The 15,030-nt window shown below is 44.4% G+C and overlaps 1 protein-coding gene across 1 annotated transcript in view; it reads right to left on the reverse strand.

Moving 5' to 3' along the window:
* Positions 1–15,030, reverse strand: part of LOC146812454 (piezo-type mechanosensitive ion channel component 2-like) — a 711,007-nt gene that overhangs the window by 42,912 nt on the left and 653,065 nt on the right. The window contains exons 46-47 of the mRNA XM_085619448.1: positions 11,845–11,992; positions 1,332–1,520 (exon numbers count right to left, since the gene is read on the reverse strand). Coding sequence (XP_085475574.1) covers positions 1,332–1,520; positions 11,845–11,992 — 337 coding nt within the window. The remainder of the gene's footprint in view (positions 1–1,331; positions 1,521–11,844; positions 11,993–15,030) is intronic.

Raw genomic sequence — 15,030 nt, forward strand, 5'->3', positions numbered from 1 at the left:
CTTGTCTGGTCATCGAGAGGGAGGAGTCCAGGATGAAGCCCAGGTTGCGTGCGTGGTCCGCTTGTTTGGGTGCGCTGCCCAGGGCAGGGGGCCACCAGGAGTCGTCCCAAGCAGAGGGTGATGATCCGAGGATGAGGACTTCCGTCTTGTCTGAATTCAGTTTCAGGCGGCTGTTCCTCATCCACTCGGCTACTTCTTTCATCCTTTCGTGTAGGTTGGTTCTGGCAGTGGCGGGGTCGTTGGTGAGGGAGAGGATCAGCTGGGTGTCGTCGGCGTAGGAGATGATGTTGAGGTTGTGATGGGGCTCATGTAGATGTTGAAGAGAGTGGGGCTGAGTGATGATCCTTGTGGTACGCCGCAGATGACTTCGGTGGCCTCGGATCTGAACGGGGGGAGGCGGACTCTCTGGGTTCTTCCGGCAAGGAACGAGACGATCCACTCCAGTGCCTTCTCTTGGATTCCGATGTTGCTGAGGCGCTGCACTAGGGTGCGGTGGCAGACAGTATCGAACGCTGCGGGGAGGTCCAGGAGGATGAGGGCCGCTGTTTCCCAGTTGTCGAGCAGGGCTCAGATGTCGTCAGTGGCTGCGATGAGGGCGGTCTCGGTGCTGTGGTTGGCTCGAAACCAGCTGACAGCTAATGATGTCTTTTATCTGTAATTCTAAAACAATTTTGTCTGAGATTTGCCCGCCTGGGACAAACGGAACGCTGACAATCATTCTGCATTAGCCTTTAAGAAGTTCAGTAGATCCATTAATTAGGAAAGATAATATGAAGTCAAATAATGCTCAAAGAAAGATGAGCATAAAACATTAACATAACAGAGTTGAGAGTGATGAAGTGTAGGCGATCCTATGGTCATGCATGCCAGTTCTTTTTTGTGCACCATTTAATCTGGACTCTTAGCTCCCTTTCTTAAAAGCATACACATTTCATTGAAAGTCTATTTTTAAATATTCTTTAACAGTAAGAGCATGTCCTCAGTACAGCAATTAAGCTTGCAAATATTCATAGACCAAGAAAAGTACAAGATGACTTCTTGCTATCGGCTATACTCACACAGTCAATTCAAACATTACAACTGACCATTGTGTTTCATTGGAAACCTGGCTGTAGTTCTTCAAGCAGAGCGAGTTTTTCTCAGGGAAAGCCTTGCCATTTCAGCAACTTCTATTTCCCACCAAACCTTTCATCCCAATTGGGTAGTTTGCAATAAACCATTGTTTGCTCTGCAAATTACAGCAAGGGTTCTCGTAACAGTCAACCAGTGGGCGTTTTAAAATTCCTGGTCTAAGATTCAAATTAAATCTACTGTTTTCCCCCCAAACATACCTCATAGCCACTGATGCTGATTTTAACAGAAACATCCAATGGCTGGTTGGTGACCCCTGCCACGGATTTCACCAAGGACATAAACAGCAGTGGAAACCAAACGATGCAGATCAGGGAGAAAATGATGACTCCGCCCATCCCATACTTCACCACCTTTTTCTTCTTCTGTCCTGATGGATCAGGATATTTCTGAGGGAAGAAAACATCCAGATCATCTTTTTTTTTTAAACTTGTTGGCCTTCCCTTTTATATCAGTATGATATTGTTCATGTATAATTAGTAAGTACATTTAAAATCTCAATTTGATCAAACTTATAAACCTACATCATGCAATTTTAGGTATACATTTCTCTAAAACGCCCTTACATTTCTTATGTATTACAAAGGAATTATGATTTATATGTCTCTATGAAAAGTATTTCAAAATTAACCATCAAAAAAATGAAATGTAAGCCTTTTGCCCCAGTTCAATGTTCCTCATGAAGTGAGATATGTTGGAACGATTGGGGGAAATATTTACAAGAAAATGCAGAGGGGGCATCAAGCAAATGCTAACGCCACACTCCGCCATTCTGAAAACGCAGGGATGAGCCATATTTACGAAGATAAGGCACATCCCTGCATTTTCCCTAGCGCTAAATTAAGCTGCCTAGCGCAACGCAGGCACCCTTGCACCATCGTGCAAGGGTGCTTGCATTGAGGGAATGATTGTTTATGTGCAGGAAGTTGTTCCTTCCTGCACATAAACAATCACAAATGGCGATTTGAAACTTCTATGTGTGCTGCATTGTGGAGCACACATAGAAGTTGCAAATCATAATTTTTTTAATGATTGTTTATGTGCAGGAAGGGACACTTTCCTGCACATAAACAATCATTCATGGCATTTTGCTGTTTGTATGTTTGCTGCACAGTGCCACACACATAAAAACAGCAAAATCAATGAGAAATTAAGCATTTCTCCTCCTTTCACCATTTTAAGACCAGGTTTTCCCTGGTCTTAATTTTGGTGATGCATCCTATTTACACCACACTTGTGAATAGTGGGAAGCGTCAAAATCAATGCAACACCCATTGCCCACCGCTTTCAGGCTAAAATTGCCTTATTTAAAAGGTGGCATTAAGCCGCGTTAAGCGCCTTAACGCCGCCTTGTAAATGAGGTGAAGCCCCTATCACCACAGGAATGTCGTCAAAAGTAACATTCCAGTGGTGATAAGGCCTTGTAAATATGCCCCTTAATATCCCAATACAACAAAAGCATAGATTTTCGGATCGTCATATACATGACCATATTACTGACTCTAATAAATGCTAATATGGTTTAGGGAGCAAAAGCCTTTCTTATTTACTTATAAGAAAACAAATGTACCAAGAAATATATAAGAGAATGGCTTAGCCGGGTACAAGATCTACAGTCGAAGAAAAAGGACCAACAGAGGTAGGCAATCCGATGAACTTACAAACACAGAAGGCCTTATTTAGATCTCGGCAGATGAAATTCTAAATCACAAACGTGACGGATATCCCGTATTCCGATCTCCATAGGATATAATGGGATTTTAATACGGAGGGTGGGATCTCCGTCACTTTGTGACAGAGTTTTCTCCTCCTCCAAGATCAAAATTAGGCCCAGAGTTCTAAAAGCAGCAACTAAAAGCAAGGGAACAGGAAACATTTTCATTCTTTTACACTAGCATCCCAGGTACTTGGCAGAGATGAGCATGAAAAGTCATCAAAATAAGAAGAAGCACAGGCAAAGACTGTAACTCTACTTGCTCACCTATGCCACGCTCCGCCATAAAATGATCAATTGAAGAACTATGCCATGCGCTTTCGCACTCCAAAAACATTTCTGTTTTTTTGTTTCGCTCTTTTTTTTTGTTGCACCTTTTCTGTGAGCACTAGCATGGCCAGGAGCAACGTATCTCAAATTTCTATCGACTGTCTTTGCAGTTTTCTCTTTCTAAATGTATTGATTGTATTGCTGTGCAATTTTACTCTGGGGAAAGGCTTATTGCCACAATCTTACCACACCATAATCCAAAATCTAATCTAAATAGATTATAACATGCACAGAATTAACATGCAATAGAAATATCATGCATTTCTCCTGTGCTTTATAGCCATTAAGCACCTAAAGATGTTTCTGTGCCATATCCACGTGGTAGTAAGAAAAACAGATTAATGGAGTGCACTCTGGGCATGGGGCCTCATTTATTTCTTCTGATAAACCACATATATTTGCATTCAAAGTAAATGTAGAATTATTTCTGATAAGGTGGGCATCTTTCGAGCTATCCCACAACTATTATTTTACAAGTTGGATGTAATCGGACAGTGGCAGTTTGGCTCAAAATTTGGGCCCAGAGTAAGAGAGGTCCCAAGGACATCAACCTAAGGAATAAGCATCCTGTGAGACCCTTGAGATAACTGCTATCCCAAAGTCAGCACTTTAGAGCACCTTGATTTATTAAATTCGAATTTCTAAAATCTCCATAAAAGCCTCCTGAGACCACTAGTTACCAAACGGGCAGCAATACATAGCCAGTATGATGGCTGACCCATGAAGTAGAGGCTAGGATTGAGCAAGGGCGCACTCTGCACCACTGGCAATGAAGGTTTTTCTTCTTAAAACCCATTTAAATACTTTGTTGGTTGAGAAAGGAATTTTGCCAGGAACAAGGGAAAATGAAGGGAGTGACATATTATTCGCTAGTGTTTGGGCAGCAGTGTAGGATGTAAATGGTATAGGCTGGAGATGGTTTTGTAGGAAGTAGGGAGTGTAGTTGGTGTTGTAGGTGGCGATGAACAAGTTACTTACTTTAAGTAACGCTCTTTCTGGTGGAGACTATCTATTCGCAACTTTCTCATTAGTTGTCAGACTGGTTATGGAAACTTTTCTGCAGTACCTCTGCACACCAGCAGGTGGCGTTGGGCGGCTCCGCACTGACACTGTTTCACTCCGGAAATGATTTGCTGGAGCTTACAGAGGTGCCACTCCTGATCGCAGCCATCAGTTCCTTTCGAGCTTGTCCACACCCGCAGTGTCCCAAAAGCAAATTGGGATGAGCAGTGTGCATATTCCCAGACTTGTGATCTTATTAATGGATGGGGCCGACCACAGAACAGGGAGGATGGGCGAGTCGGCAAGGAATATACGGATAGAGTCTCTATCGATCAATCAATCAATCAATCAATCAATCAATCAATCATCATTTGTAAAGCACACAGCCACCTCAATCAAAGATGTCCAGGTCGCTAAAGCAGACTACAGCGAGAGATCAGCCAAGAATACTACCCCTGCCTAAAGAGCCAGGTTTATTAGGACCTTACTAAACTCATTAAACTGACTAAAAAACAAGACCTCAGTCTTATCCGCATTTAATTTCAGACAGTTACTATTCATCCACATTGAAATATCTTTCAAGCACTCCTTGTATTTATGGAAGGCAGCAGCGTATTGTTCTTTAAAAGAAAACATCAGCTGAGTGTCATCCGCATAGGAAACCAACTTCACCCCACAAGATGCAATGAGAGTAGTCAGTAAGGTAAGGTAAATGTTAAAACGCAGCGGGCTCAAGGTGGAGCCCTAGGGCACTCCACACAGAAGTGGTTTTAGTGAGGATCGAAATGGATGGAGAAAAACCCGTTGGGAGCGGTCTTCATTTACAAGTACACCCACATTTACATTCATGGTAGGACCGAATCCAGGAGAGTGCCACCCCCAGACACCAAGCTGACTTAATCTTCCCAGCAGGATCGGGTGTGCGACCATGTCGAACGCTGCTGACAGGTCTAATAAAACTATCATGGCAGATGCGCCACCATCAACAGTCGCTCTCATTGATTCGGGCTCTTCTACCAAAGCTGTCTCCGTGCTGTAACCAGGTCGAAAGCTAAAATTTATGCGGATGCAGAGAGCAGGGAAATCGGTCAAAAATTGCTGAGCACAGCAGGGTCAGCATTAGGTTTCTTCAGTAATGGTAATAAAAATGCTTGTTTTCAAATAACCATAAAGATGCCAGTTTTAAGAGAGGAGTTCCAGATTTGGTTCAGTACAGGATTTAACAAGGGGACCATCGATCTAAAAAACTGGGAAGGACAAGGGTCCCCAGGAAAGCACTACTTGCATCTCAGAAGTTCGGCCAATGACCCCTCTGCTGTTATAGGGAGAAATTCTGAGAAAGAACTAGGGGCGTTGGAGGTTGCTAGCTGCCACTCGGCAGAAGCCCCTGCCACAACCGGAAACTAGGAATACAATTTTTTGATTTTTCTTCGAAGAAATCCGACAGGCTCGTGCACAGGGTGGGGGAGGAATGGATAGTACTGCCATCGCTGTTGGTTTGGTAATTGATTTAACAATCTTAAAAATGTCCTTAGCAGAGTTCTCAGAACTCTCTATGCGTCTAACCAAATGTTCCCTCCTCTTAGACCGCATCAATTTACGGAATTTCTTCAAAGCCCCCTTATAGGCACTTTTTGCTGCAAGATTATAGGACTCTTCCAGAAAGAGTGCTACAGAAGGTAAGTCTAATAGAGACTTCTAGCTGCAGACTACACACCTTTTCAATAGATAACAAAGCAGTACCTATTTGGAGGTGGGTCGGTTGATGGACTCAAACCAGAAAGTCCTGCAGAACCAAGCAGGCAAAATGGCGCTCTCTGCAAACCTGACTGTCCAGACAATAGTCCTTGTTTGAAAGGAATCCCACGAAGCCACCTGGCAAATGTCTATGGCAGGGACTCCGCATGCTGATGCAGTTGTAGCAGCTTTAGCCAGCGTGTAATGAGTACACAATCATTCAAAGGCTGCTTTTTAGCCAACGCGTAGCAGATCTTAATGCAGAGCACAATCCAGTGGGAAATGGTTCCCTTCTGCGCAGCCTTGTCTTTTTTCCTTCCACAGAACCCCACAAAGAGCTGATCATCCATCCAGTGTTCTTTGGTACGATCAAGGTAAAAGCTCAATGCTCTTTTGGTGTCCAAGTGATGGAGTCTCTCATCCTCCTTAGAGGGGTAAGGCAGAGTATAGGATGCCAGCAAGCTGATGTTTTGACCAACGTGGAATGTCGTCACAACGTTCGGCAAGGAAGATGCCCGCATCCGCAAAAACAGTTTGTCTGGGAAGAAGGTGGTGTATGGCGGGTTGACACACAAAGCTTAAAGCTCACTCACAAGCCGCACCAATGTTATGGCAGTGAGGAACACTGTCTTGAGGTAGAGGAGTTGCAAAGAACAGCTCTGAAGTGGTTCCAATGGCAAGGTTATTTTTATCGTTAATATATACTGCAAAATGCTTAATTTTTTGTTGCAAAGGCATATGCATGGTAACATTTTGCATGGAAAGGCATGCATTGTAAAGGCATATGCGTAGTTAAGGACGCTTTGTAAAGGCATGCACGGTAATGGCATGCGTGGTTCCGTAATATATCCAGGCAGGAGTGGTATCGGCAGAAAGGCATACAGGAGTCCCAAGTTCAACTTAAGGTGGATTGCGTCTCTGAGTGAGAGACGCATTGGAAACTCCAACGCAAAGAAGTGCTGATACTGCGTGTTCTTGGTGGTGGCGAACAGATCGAATCAAGGTTCTCCCATTTGCCAAAGCGACATTGCACCACCTCTGAGTGTATCTGTCACTCGCGATCCAATAGCGACAATGCCTGGGTTTGTCTGCCCTGCCATTCAGTGATCCTGCCAGGTGGTTCACCACCAAGAAGATCCGTTGGTGGTCCAGCCATTTCCAGTGGCACAGGGTCCATGACCCCAACCCGCCCTGTAAAACAGCAGGGCCAAGCACTCTTTTAATGTACGCCATCCATGGGACCTTTGTAGCATGCGCCATGGACAAGGCAGTCTCTCAAGATCAACTTATTTAAGTGCGATTCGCCGCCTGACCATATTTTGATCCAACAAATGAATGGCCTCAAAGCAGTCTCGTCTACTAGATACTGCAGCCCCAGTTCCTCATGTACAGTAAATGCTAGAGTGCTTTGCGGGACCTGCAATACCTGCCTGAGAAACAAGTTTTCAATCAGCTGAATGCTATGGGCTTTTGTGTACCCCGCACTTCACTACCATAAAGCATCTTAGATACACACTTTGCCATGTACACCTTGGTTAATACCAGAGGAGGGCGGAACCCCAAGCGATGTGCAAATCTCTGGATACCAGCTGATGTCTTTAAAAGCTCACTTTTTTTTATTCTATCAGCAGTTTCCACTTACTCTGATGGTCAACCAATATTCCCAGGTATGGGAATGCTGAAACTGTAGTTGATATATGAGACCCCACCTTGAATATTTTCCAGTGGGTGTTCTGGAGCCAACAACCATCACATGTGATTTTGTGTAATTGACTGCCAAATCTTATTCACCAACAGTTGTAGCCCCAATGTGGTCCTTGCCATTAGGACTGTATTGTCTGCAAACAGTAAAACAGGTAGTGACTTGGTTTCCACCCTTGGACAATCAGCTCACACCGACAAAAGAGCCAGTTCCAAACCGTTTACGTATAACGTAAACACAATGGGGGCAAGGATGCCATCTTGTCGCACCCCTTTGTTCATGCCAAATCATTCTGTAAAGGCCCCCCTGAGAATATCGGACCGAGGCTGAGGTCAAGGCGTGTAAGTTGCTCAGCAGGTGCACAATGTTAGGATCAATCCCCAATGTGAGTAACAGGTTCCACAGTTTAGCCCGGTTAACCCTTTCAAATGCAGACATTAAGTCCATAAAGGCAAGATGGATAGCTTCAGGCCTGGACACAGTATAATTATTAAAAATCAGATATAGGTCGAGGTACTGGTCTATAGTATATCTGAACAAATATTGACAGGTAGGGGACCCATTACCGCACTACCAGGAGTGTTTCTTGTGTCTTAAGCAAATGTTGCCCACCTCGAATGACCAGTTACCAATTGGCCATACAATAGATATGTTTAAACACAAATGAGAGGCCACAAAACAGAGTACATATATGAGAGTTAGCACATGGAACAACAGGAAGCAATAAGATGAGTAGGTCCTTTGTTTGTTTTTGTCTTTCTTAATCAAGTTCATCTTCACAGAATACAGATAAATGCAGACAACGCGTTTCGCCTTGTTACAGGTTTCCTCAGGGCAGAGTCATGTTTCGGGTCATTGTAGGTGGTTCTAAACAGAAACTGTGTTGCAAAGGACGAACAAGTGTCCAAGAAGGCTCTTGTAGCAGCAATGACCTTGAATTCGCTGTAGATCACGGGTATAGTTAGGAACAAGCTTCAAAATTCAGAGTCTGAGAGAGACATCCATCCATGTTAGGCCGTGTTCGGCATGTTGAGCTTCGGCAATCAACATTCAGCGTGTATAGTACACGACAAAGAGGGAGATAGGTCGATAGCATTGGGGATTATCCCTATCCCCCTTCTCGAAAATTGGAACAATTATGGCGGAGGCCCAAGAAGGTGGCATGCCCTCTTTGATAACTGATATGGGGTGTTACTTCGAAACCAGTCCCAGAATGCTTGTTTCCGGTCGAGGGAGGACCTGGATTGGCAGTTCAGGCTGGACTGTTCCCATGAGGTACAGGGTCAAGACTGATTTGCATATGGCTGGGTCTGAACTGGTGTGGAGAAGTGAGCTAAAGAAGAATGCTTGACTCAACCCAGATCTGTGACTGGTGGTGAGTGTCTGAAAAGTTTTGGTGCTCCGTCCATCATCTCCTTGTGTTTGTTCTTTTTGATAGTGGCATTAAAACCATTAGTAGTATGGCAGGCCATAAAACAATGTAATCTAGAAACAGATCCGGGGGAATCCCATCCGGCCCTGGCGCCTTGGCAGATGAGAGAGCTTGAATGTCTTTACACACTTTCTCAAGTGTGAAGGAAATGTTTGGTCGCCTTGAGAACAAGTTCGCCAGTCTTCCGAGCATTCCCTCTATTGGGTCGCTGTGCAGCGGTATGGATGGTGCAGCTACAGATTTGGCAATGAACTGGGCGACCTTGTACATGGGGGGGGGGGGTGGTCACCACGGTCACGACACAAAACTGCTAGGCGTCATGCTGGGTTTGGATGGGCTGACAATAATGGGTACCTCTGCCAAAGCCATGAAAAGAATAGTAGGGCTGCTGGAGCTTGTGAGGAGGGGCAGATAAGCCCAGGGAGCGTGCTGTGTCCATGCTCTCCTGTACCAAGCTTGTGGATGAGAAAACCCTCTTCCTCAAAGTCTCAATCCGTTTTGACTCCATATTGTGGAAAATAGCTGGGAATGTGTTGGGATTAGTCTTGCTTGAGAATGCTTGCACCACCAAGCTTTCAGGTGAGAGGTGCTAAGATAAAATAAAGGGTTGCCTGGGGCATCAGTGCTGTGCACTTCAGCAGTTGACCAGGAGGACACAGCAAATTTTGGCCCCTGGCCTCAAAGTATCCGTAAAGGCCTCGTTAAATGGTCAGAGGGGATCAGTAGATGTCTGCTGCAGCTGAAAAATCACCATCAGTACATTGGTCTTGACCTCCAAGGAGGGGAGCTGGAGGTCAAGGACTTCAGCTGCCAAATGCATAACATGTGCTGCGGCAACAAATGATGGATGGAATGCTGAATAAATCAAACATTCACCCCCAGTCAAGAGATCTGGGTTGAATCCATCATTCTTTTGCTCTATATGCCACCCCATTTTCGACCCAGCCATATACGAATCAGTCGTTACCGTGCTCCTCATGGGAGCAGTCTAGCCCAAACTGCCAACCGGCCCCTCCCTGGAACAGAAACAAGCATTCTGGGACCGGTTTTGGGGTATCACCCCTCATCAACCAGGCTAGCTTGAATCCAATGGCACAGCAAGCAAGGGACCCATGTCTGGGCATACCCATCCCATTTAGGGCGGCAAAAAGTGCTGCTGCAACAAATGATGGACGGAATGCTGAATGAATAAAACATTCACCCCCAGTCAAGAGATCTGGGTTGAATCCATTGTTCTTTTGCTCACTACACCACCCCATCATTTGTTGCCGTAGCACTTTTCACCCTAAGTGGGATGGGTATGTCCAGACGTGGCATTTTTTTAATGAGGCAAAGGTTGCAAAGAGACGAGAGGTAGCGCCGGATCCCTGTCTGGTGGCGCGGAAAGAAAAGAATTGATGTCACCACATGTGAGTGTACCTATGTAGGCGCTGCATGTCATTTCTGGAATGGAATGGTGTCAGTGTGGAGCAGCACGGTGCCACCTACCAGCGTGCTGAGGTACTGTTAAAAAGTTTCCAGAATCAGTCTGCTGCCTGGGGAATATTCAAAAGGTGAGCAATATGCTGCTAGAAGTCTCTGTCAGAAAAAGATGTGGGGCATTTGATTTGGAAAAAAGTAGGTACTATGGGGCATGGGTGTTAGAAGGTGTAGATGGTGTTGGTAAGTAGCAACATTATGATTGTAGCATGTAGCTATGTGAATAGTCTCTGTTTGGCGATTTATGCTATCCATGATGATTTAGGATACTCTGAGTGCTTGGGAGTGGAGGTATATGGAGAGTGGTGGTGTACGGTGAGATTATTGATGTTGGTATGGAATAGCTTCAAATTGTTCTGTACATGGTGTTGGGTTTTTGCAGATCTTTAGCTTATTTTTGGTGATGTAGGTTTTCCATAGTTGCAAAGCCTGTGAGTGGTGGTGTATGGAGTGGGTGGTGGTGTGGGGTACAGATGGTGGTTTAAGGCACAAGTGATGGTAACGGTAGGGGCTGTAAATGGTATAAGGTGCATTCTATAGTATAGATGGTGCTGTAGGGCAGATGTTGCTGTATAGGGCATACTATGAAGTCTAGTCGGTGGTGTAGAGCACGCATTGTAGACTGGGTTGCAGGTAATATAGGGTGTATGATGTAGGTAGTGTAAGTATATAGTGTAGGTATTGGTATATGTTTAAGGTGAAGTGCAGAGATAAGGTTGTGGTGTGGTAGGATGTAGATGGAAGTGTAGAGTGGATGTTGAAAAAAACGTTAAATTTATGGTCCATCTATATTGGCCTAAAGTCTGCAAAAATGATACACTTTCAAAGAGTCTGTGACAGGTACATAACACAAAATACTAAGTAAATTAGGGTACATTTGAAGTTTACCATGTGAATCAAAACTGGGCAAGATAGGAGTAGATAGAATAGTTGCTTTGGGTCTTATCTTCTGCCATATTCTATGGTTTAATGACATCTGCTTAATTAAGAGCACAGAAATGAAAGCCTGTTGCTTATATGGATTTATGGGAGTTCCTGTCTTAAGTTGATCCAATACGCTGTAAAATATAAATAGCAAAGCTCTAGAAAGCAGCACAAAATTGCAGTGTAGTGTACCAAGTTTGTATTGTTGAGATGACATTGGTATGCCAAGGACACAGTGCTTAATAGTGGGTTAGAGTTACTGGTACACAGCGATGTGTGGCAGGTTAGTGCATGTAAGTTGAAACGCAGCAATGCTAGTTAGTATACAAGAAAAGAAATGGCTTTGCTACAAACAGAAAACAGTAAACCTAAACAAGCATAGGAGTGACCTACCTTCTCAGACTCACGTGCACACTTCATGATAAAGATGTTGGCATAAATGTCCTCCACACAGATCCAGCTGGAAAGGGAGAGAGTGGTGTCGGTCCACACCCAGTCCATGACTGCCCTCATCTCTGTCAGGAAGGGCACGAGGCGAAACCTGATGTTGTTAAAGGAACAGGTTATTTCCAAAGGCAGTAAGCTAGCTTTGCGAGTTAAGCATAGTGCTGTATAGTTCTGTATGAAACTGGCAGGTCCAAGGTTCAACCAAAAACCACGCTGTGCTGATTCTGCCTTTCATTGTTCCGAGACTGGTGAAGTAAACATCTTAGTCTTTTGTAATTCTGGCATCTAGGATGCGTGGTTAACCTAGTAATATTCTGGTGTACTTCCAAAAGAACAAGTTAATTACCGTCAGTAAAACTCTTTCTGGTGGACACCATCTAACCACAGATTTCTCACCTTGTGAATACCCACAGGCGCCACACTGGATCAGGAGATTTTTCTCAGGAATGCCCTTGTGCCTTTAAGTGGAATTATGCGGCTCAGCGTTGGGTTCATCCCACCGATGACAAGATGTCGGGCCCAAATATAACCACAACCTCTCCGAGGTGACATCAGTTTCTTCTGCTATCTCTCCACACCATCGGAGGCGTAGGGAGCCCTACTAATCAGATTGTTCAAGTGTGCAGATCTCTAACTGGAATCTTTTTAGTGTGGACCAAAGGAGTGTATTCCACAGAATGGGGAGGAGGGAGGTTTGTGAGGAATCTGCAGTTAGACAGAGTATCCATCAGAAAGACTGTTACTAAAGGTAAGCAACGTGTGCTTCTGATGGATACATCTAACTGCAGATTCCTGAGATTCCTCACGATCTTCACAGAGTCAGATGATGGGTCTGTGGAATGACTAAGACCAAGAAATCCTGCAGGACTGAACAGGCAAAGTGCCCTTGCCGCTGGTGTTCGTCATCCAGGTAGTAGAGCTTCATGATCGTCTGAATGGACGCCCATGTCACAGCCTGGCAGACCTCCAAAACATGCACTCCATGTGCTGGCAAGGAGGTCACAGCTTTGGCTCTGGTGGAATGAGCCCAAAGGCCTTCTAAAGGCTGTTTCCTAGCCAGACCACAGTAGCTCTTCGTATAAAGAACAATCCATCTGGCGATGGTCTGTTTCTGCACAACTCTTCCCTTTTTTGCGCCAGAGAAACCCCATAAGGAGCTGATTGTCTACCTGGTGATCTTTAGTGTGATCGATGTAGGAACTCAGAGCTCTATTTGCATCTAGGAGATGCAGTGTCTCTTCCTTTTTGGATGGATGAGGAGGAGCGAATAACGTCAGCAGGATGATAGACTGTCCAACATGGAAAGGTGCACCAATTTTTCAGAAGAAGGCTGCCTTGGTCCTAAGAACCAACTTGCCGTAAAGAAGGTGGTGCATGCTTGCTGGTAGAAAGTGCTTGCTGCTAACTCATGAGACGAGCTGATGAAATTGCAACACTGTTTTCAATGTGAGCTACTGTGCATTGGCCTGAATGGGGAGCACATCAAGAATGTGAGAACCAGATTGAGATCCCAATGAGAAATCATAAAGGGTTTTGGCGGGAACATATGGATCGGCCCTTTAAAAAGAACACATCACAACAGGTGATTTAAACCAAGATGGCAGATCAAGCAATCATAGGAAGGCTACTAAGGCTCACAAATAACCTTTTAACTGTTGCACAGCAAGGCCTTGCTGGGATAAAGATAAATAGAAAAGAAGAACATCTAATAACTGGGTCTGTAAGGGTTGGATGTGCCAGGCAAAAACAGCAACTTCTCCCGGCAACCTGCAAAATTACATCCCCTATTTTGGGAGGTAGATCAACTGTCGCAGCTAAATCTCCAACCATGGAGGTGTAAGTTGTGCAGGACTTTGCCTTGCGACACAAGGTCCTCCTGAAGAGGTAGCTGAATCGGAGGGCATATGATGTGCTATTGCAGATGAACATATAACTAGCACCTCCCAATCTCCTGCTCCATCACATTATACATGGATTTATATATAACCACGAGAGCTGATTTTCGTATTAAAAAAAAAATTTAGATTTCAATAACAATTGGATCCTGGTTTCTAGAAATGAGACACTGTGGTCCGAGTAACCTACTTTGCCGAACATGGCAAATATTGGAAAGACTCTACTTACAAACTCAACATTTATGGTGCTCTGATACCTTGCCTATCTCCTTACCTGGATCCAATCATTATTGAAATCTATTTTAGTGTACTACAAACGCTGGTTGTATTGTTGAGAACACCATGTTAGATTGCGATGCTGTGTCATTCAAAATACATTTTTAGAATACAGTTTCATATGGTATTGCCCTGAGGAAGCCTATGTTTAGGTGAAATGCATTGGTTGTGCTGGTCTATAATACGTGAAGAGAAATGGAATAAAAAAGAAAACCACAAGCAAGGACCGACTCATCCTGCTTCCTTTGGTCCTGTGTATAACTCTTTATTTCTCTCACTTTGGTCTTTTTTGCCAATTGTCTAATGTATGACCAATTGGTAGCTGGTCATTTGAGGTAGGCAACTTTGTTTGTTAAATGGTGATTACTTCACGTGGTGCAGTAACAGGTCCCCTGGCTGCCAATATTTGTTTCAATGTTTCCATAGTAGATCTGCGCGATGGAAGGTAGCACTCTGCGGCTCTCGTGCTGTTCCCATTCTGAAATGACGTTTGGGGCCTATACATATGCCACTCCTGTTCGCTGATATCAGTTGCTTTCAAGACAGCCCATGCCCCCAGGCGTTGATCCCCAAGAGCATATTGATAGGCAACATGTTGATTTCTAGATTTTGGAAATTGTTATTGGGTAGAGTTGAAACAGAGAACAGAGAGGATGGGAGGGTCGGTGAGGAATCTGCAACTACATAAAGTCTCTACCAGAAAGAACCTTACTGAAGGCAAGTAACTTGTTATACTGATAGAGACTTGTAGGTGCAGATTGCTCACCATTTGAATAGAAACCATACCAGCACTAAAAGGGAGGAGGGTTGTCTTGGACTCAAATCAAAAAGTATTGCAAGATGGAGGGGCAAAATGTTACTCTTCGTGGACTTGGTTGTCCAGACAGGGAGGAACGCTCAAGTAGCTGCCTGTCAGATGTCTAGGATATGGACTCCGCGTGCTAGCGCAGTTGTAGTAGCT

Source organism: Triturus cristatus, chromosome 7 (assembly GCF_964204655.1).
Source record: "Triturus cristatus chromosome 7, aTriCri1.1, whole genome shotgun sequence".
Lineage (NCBI taxonomy): Eukaryota > Metazoa > Chordata > Amphibia > Caudata > Salamandridae > Triturus > Triturus cristatus.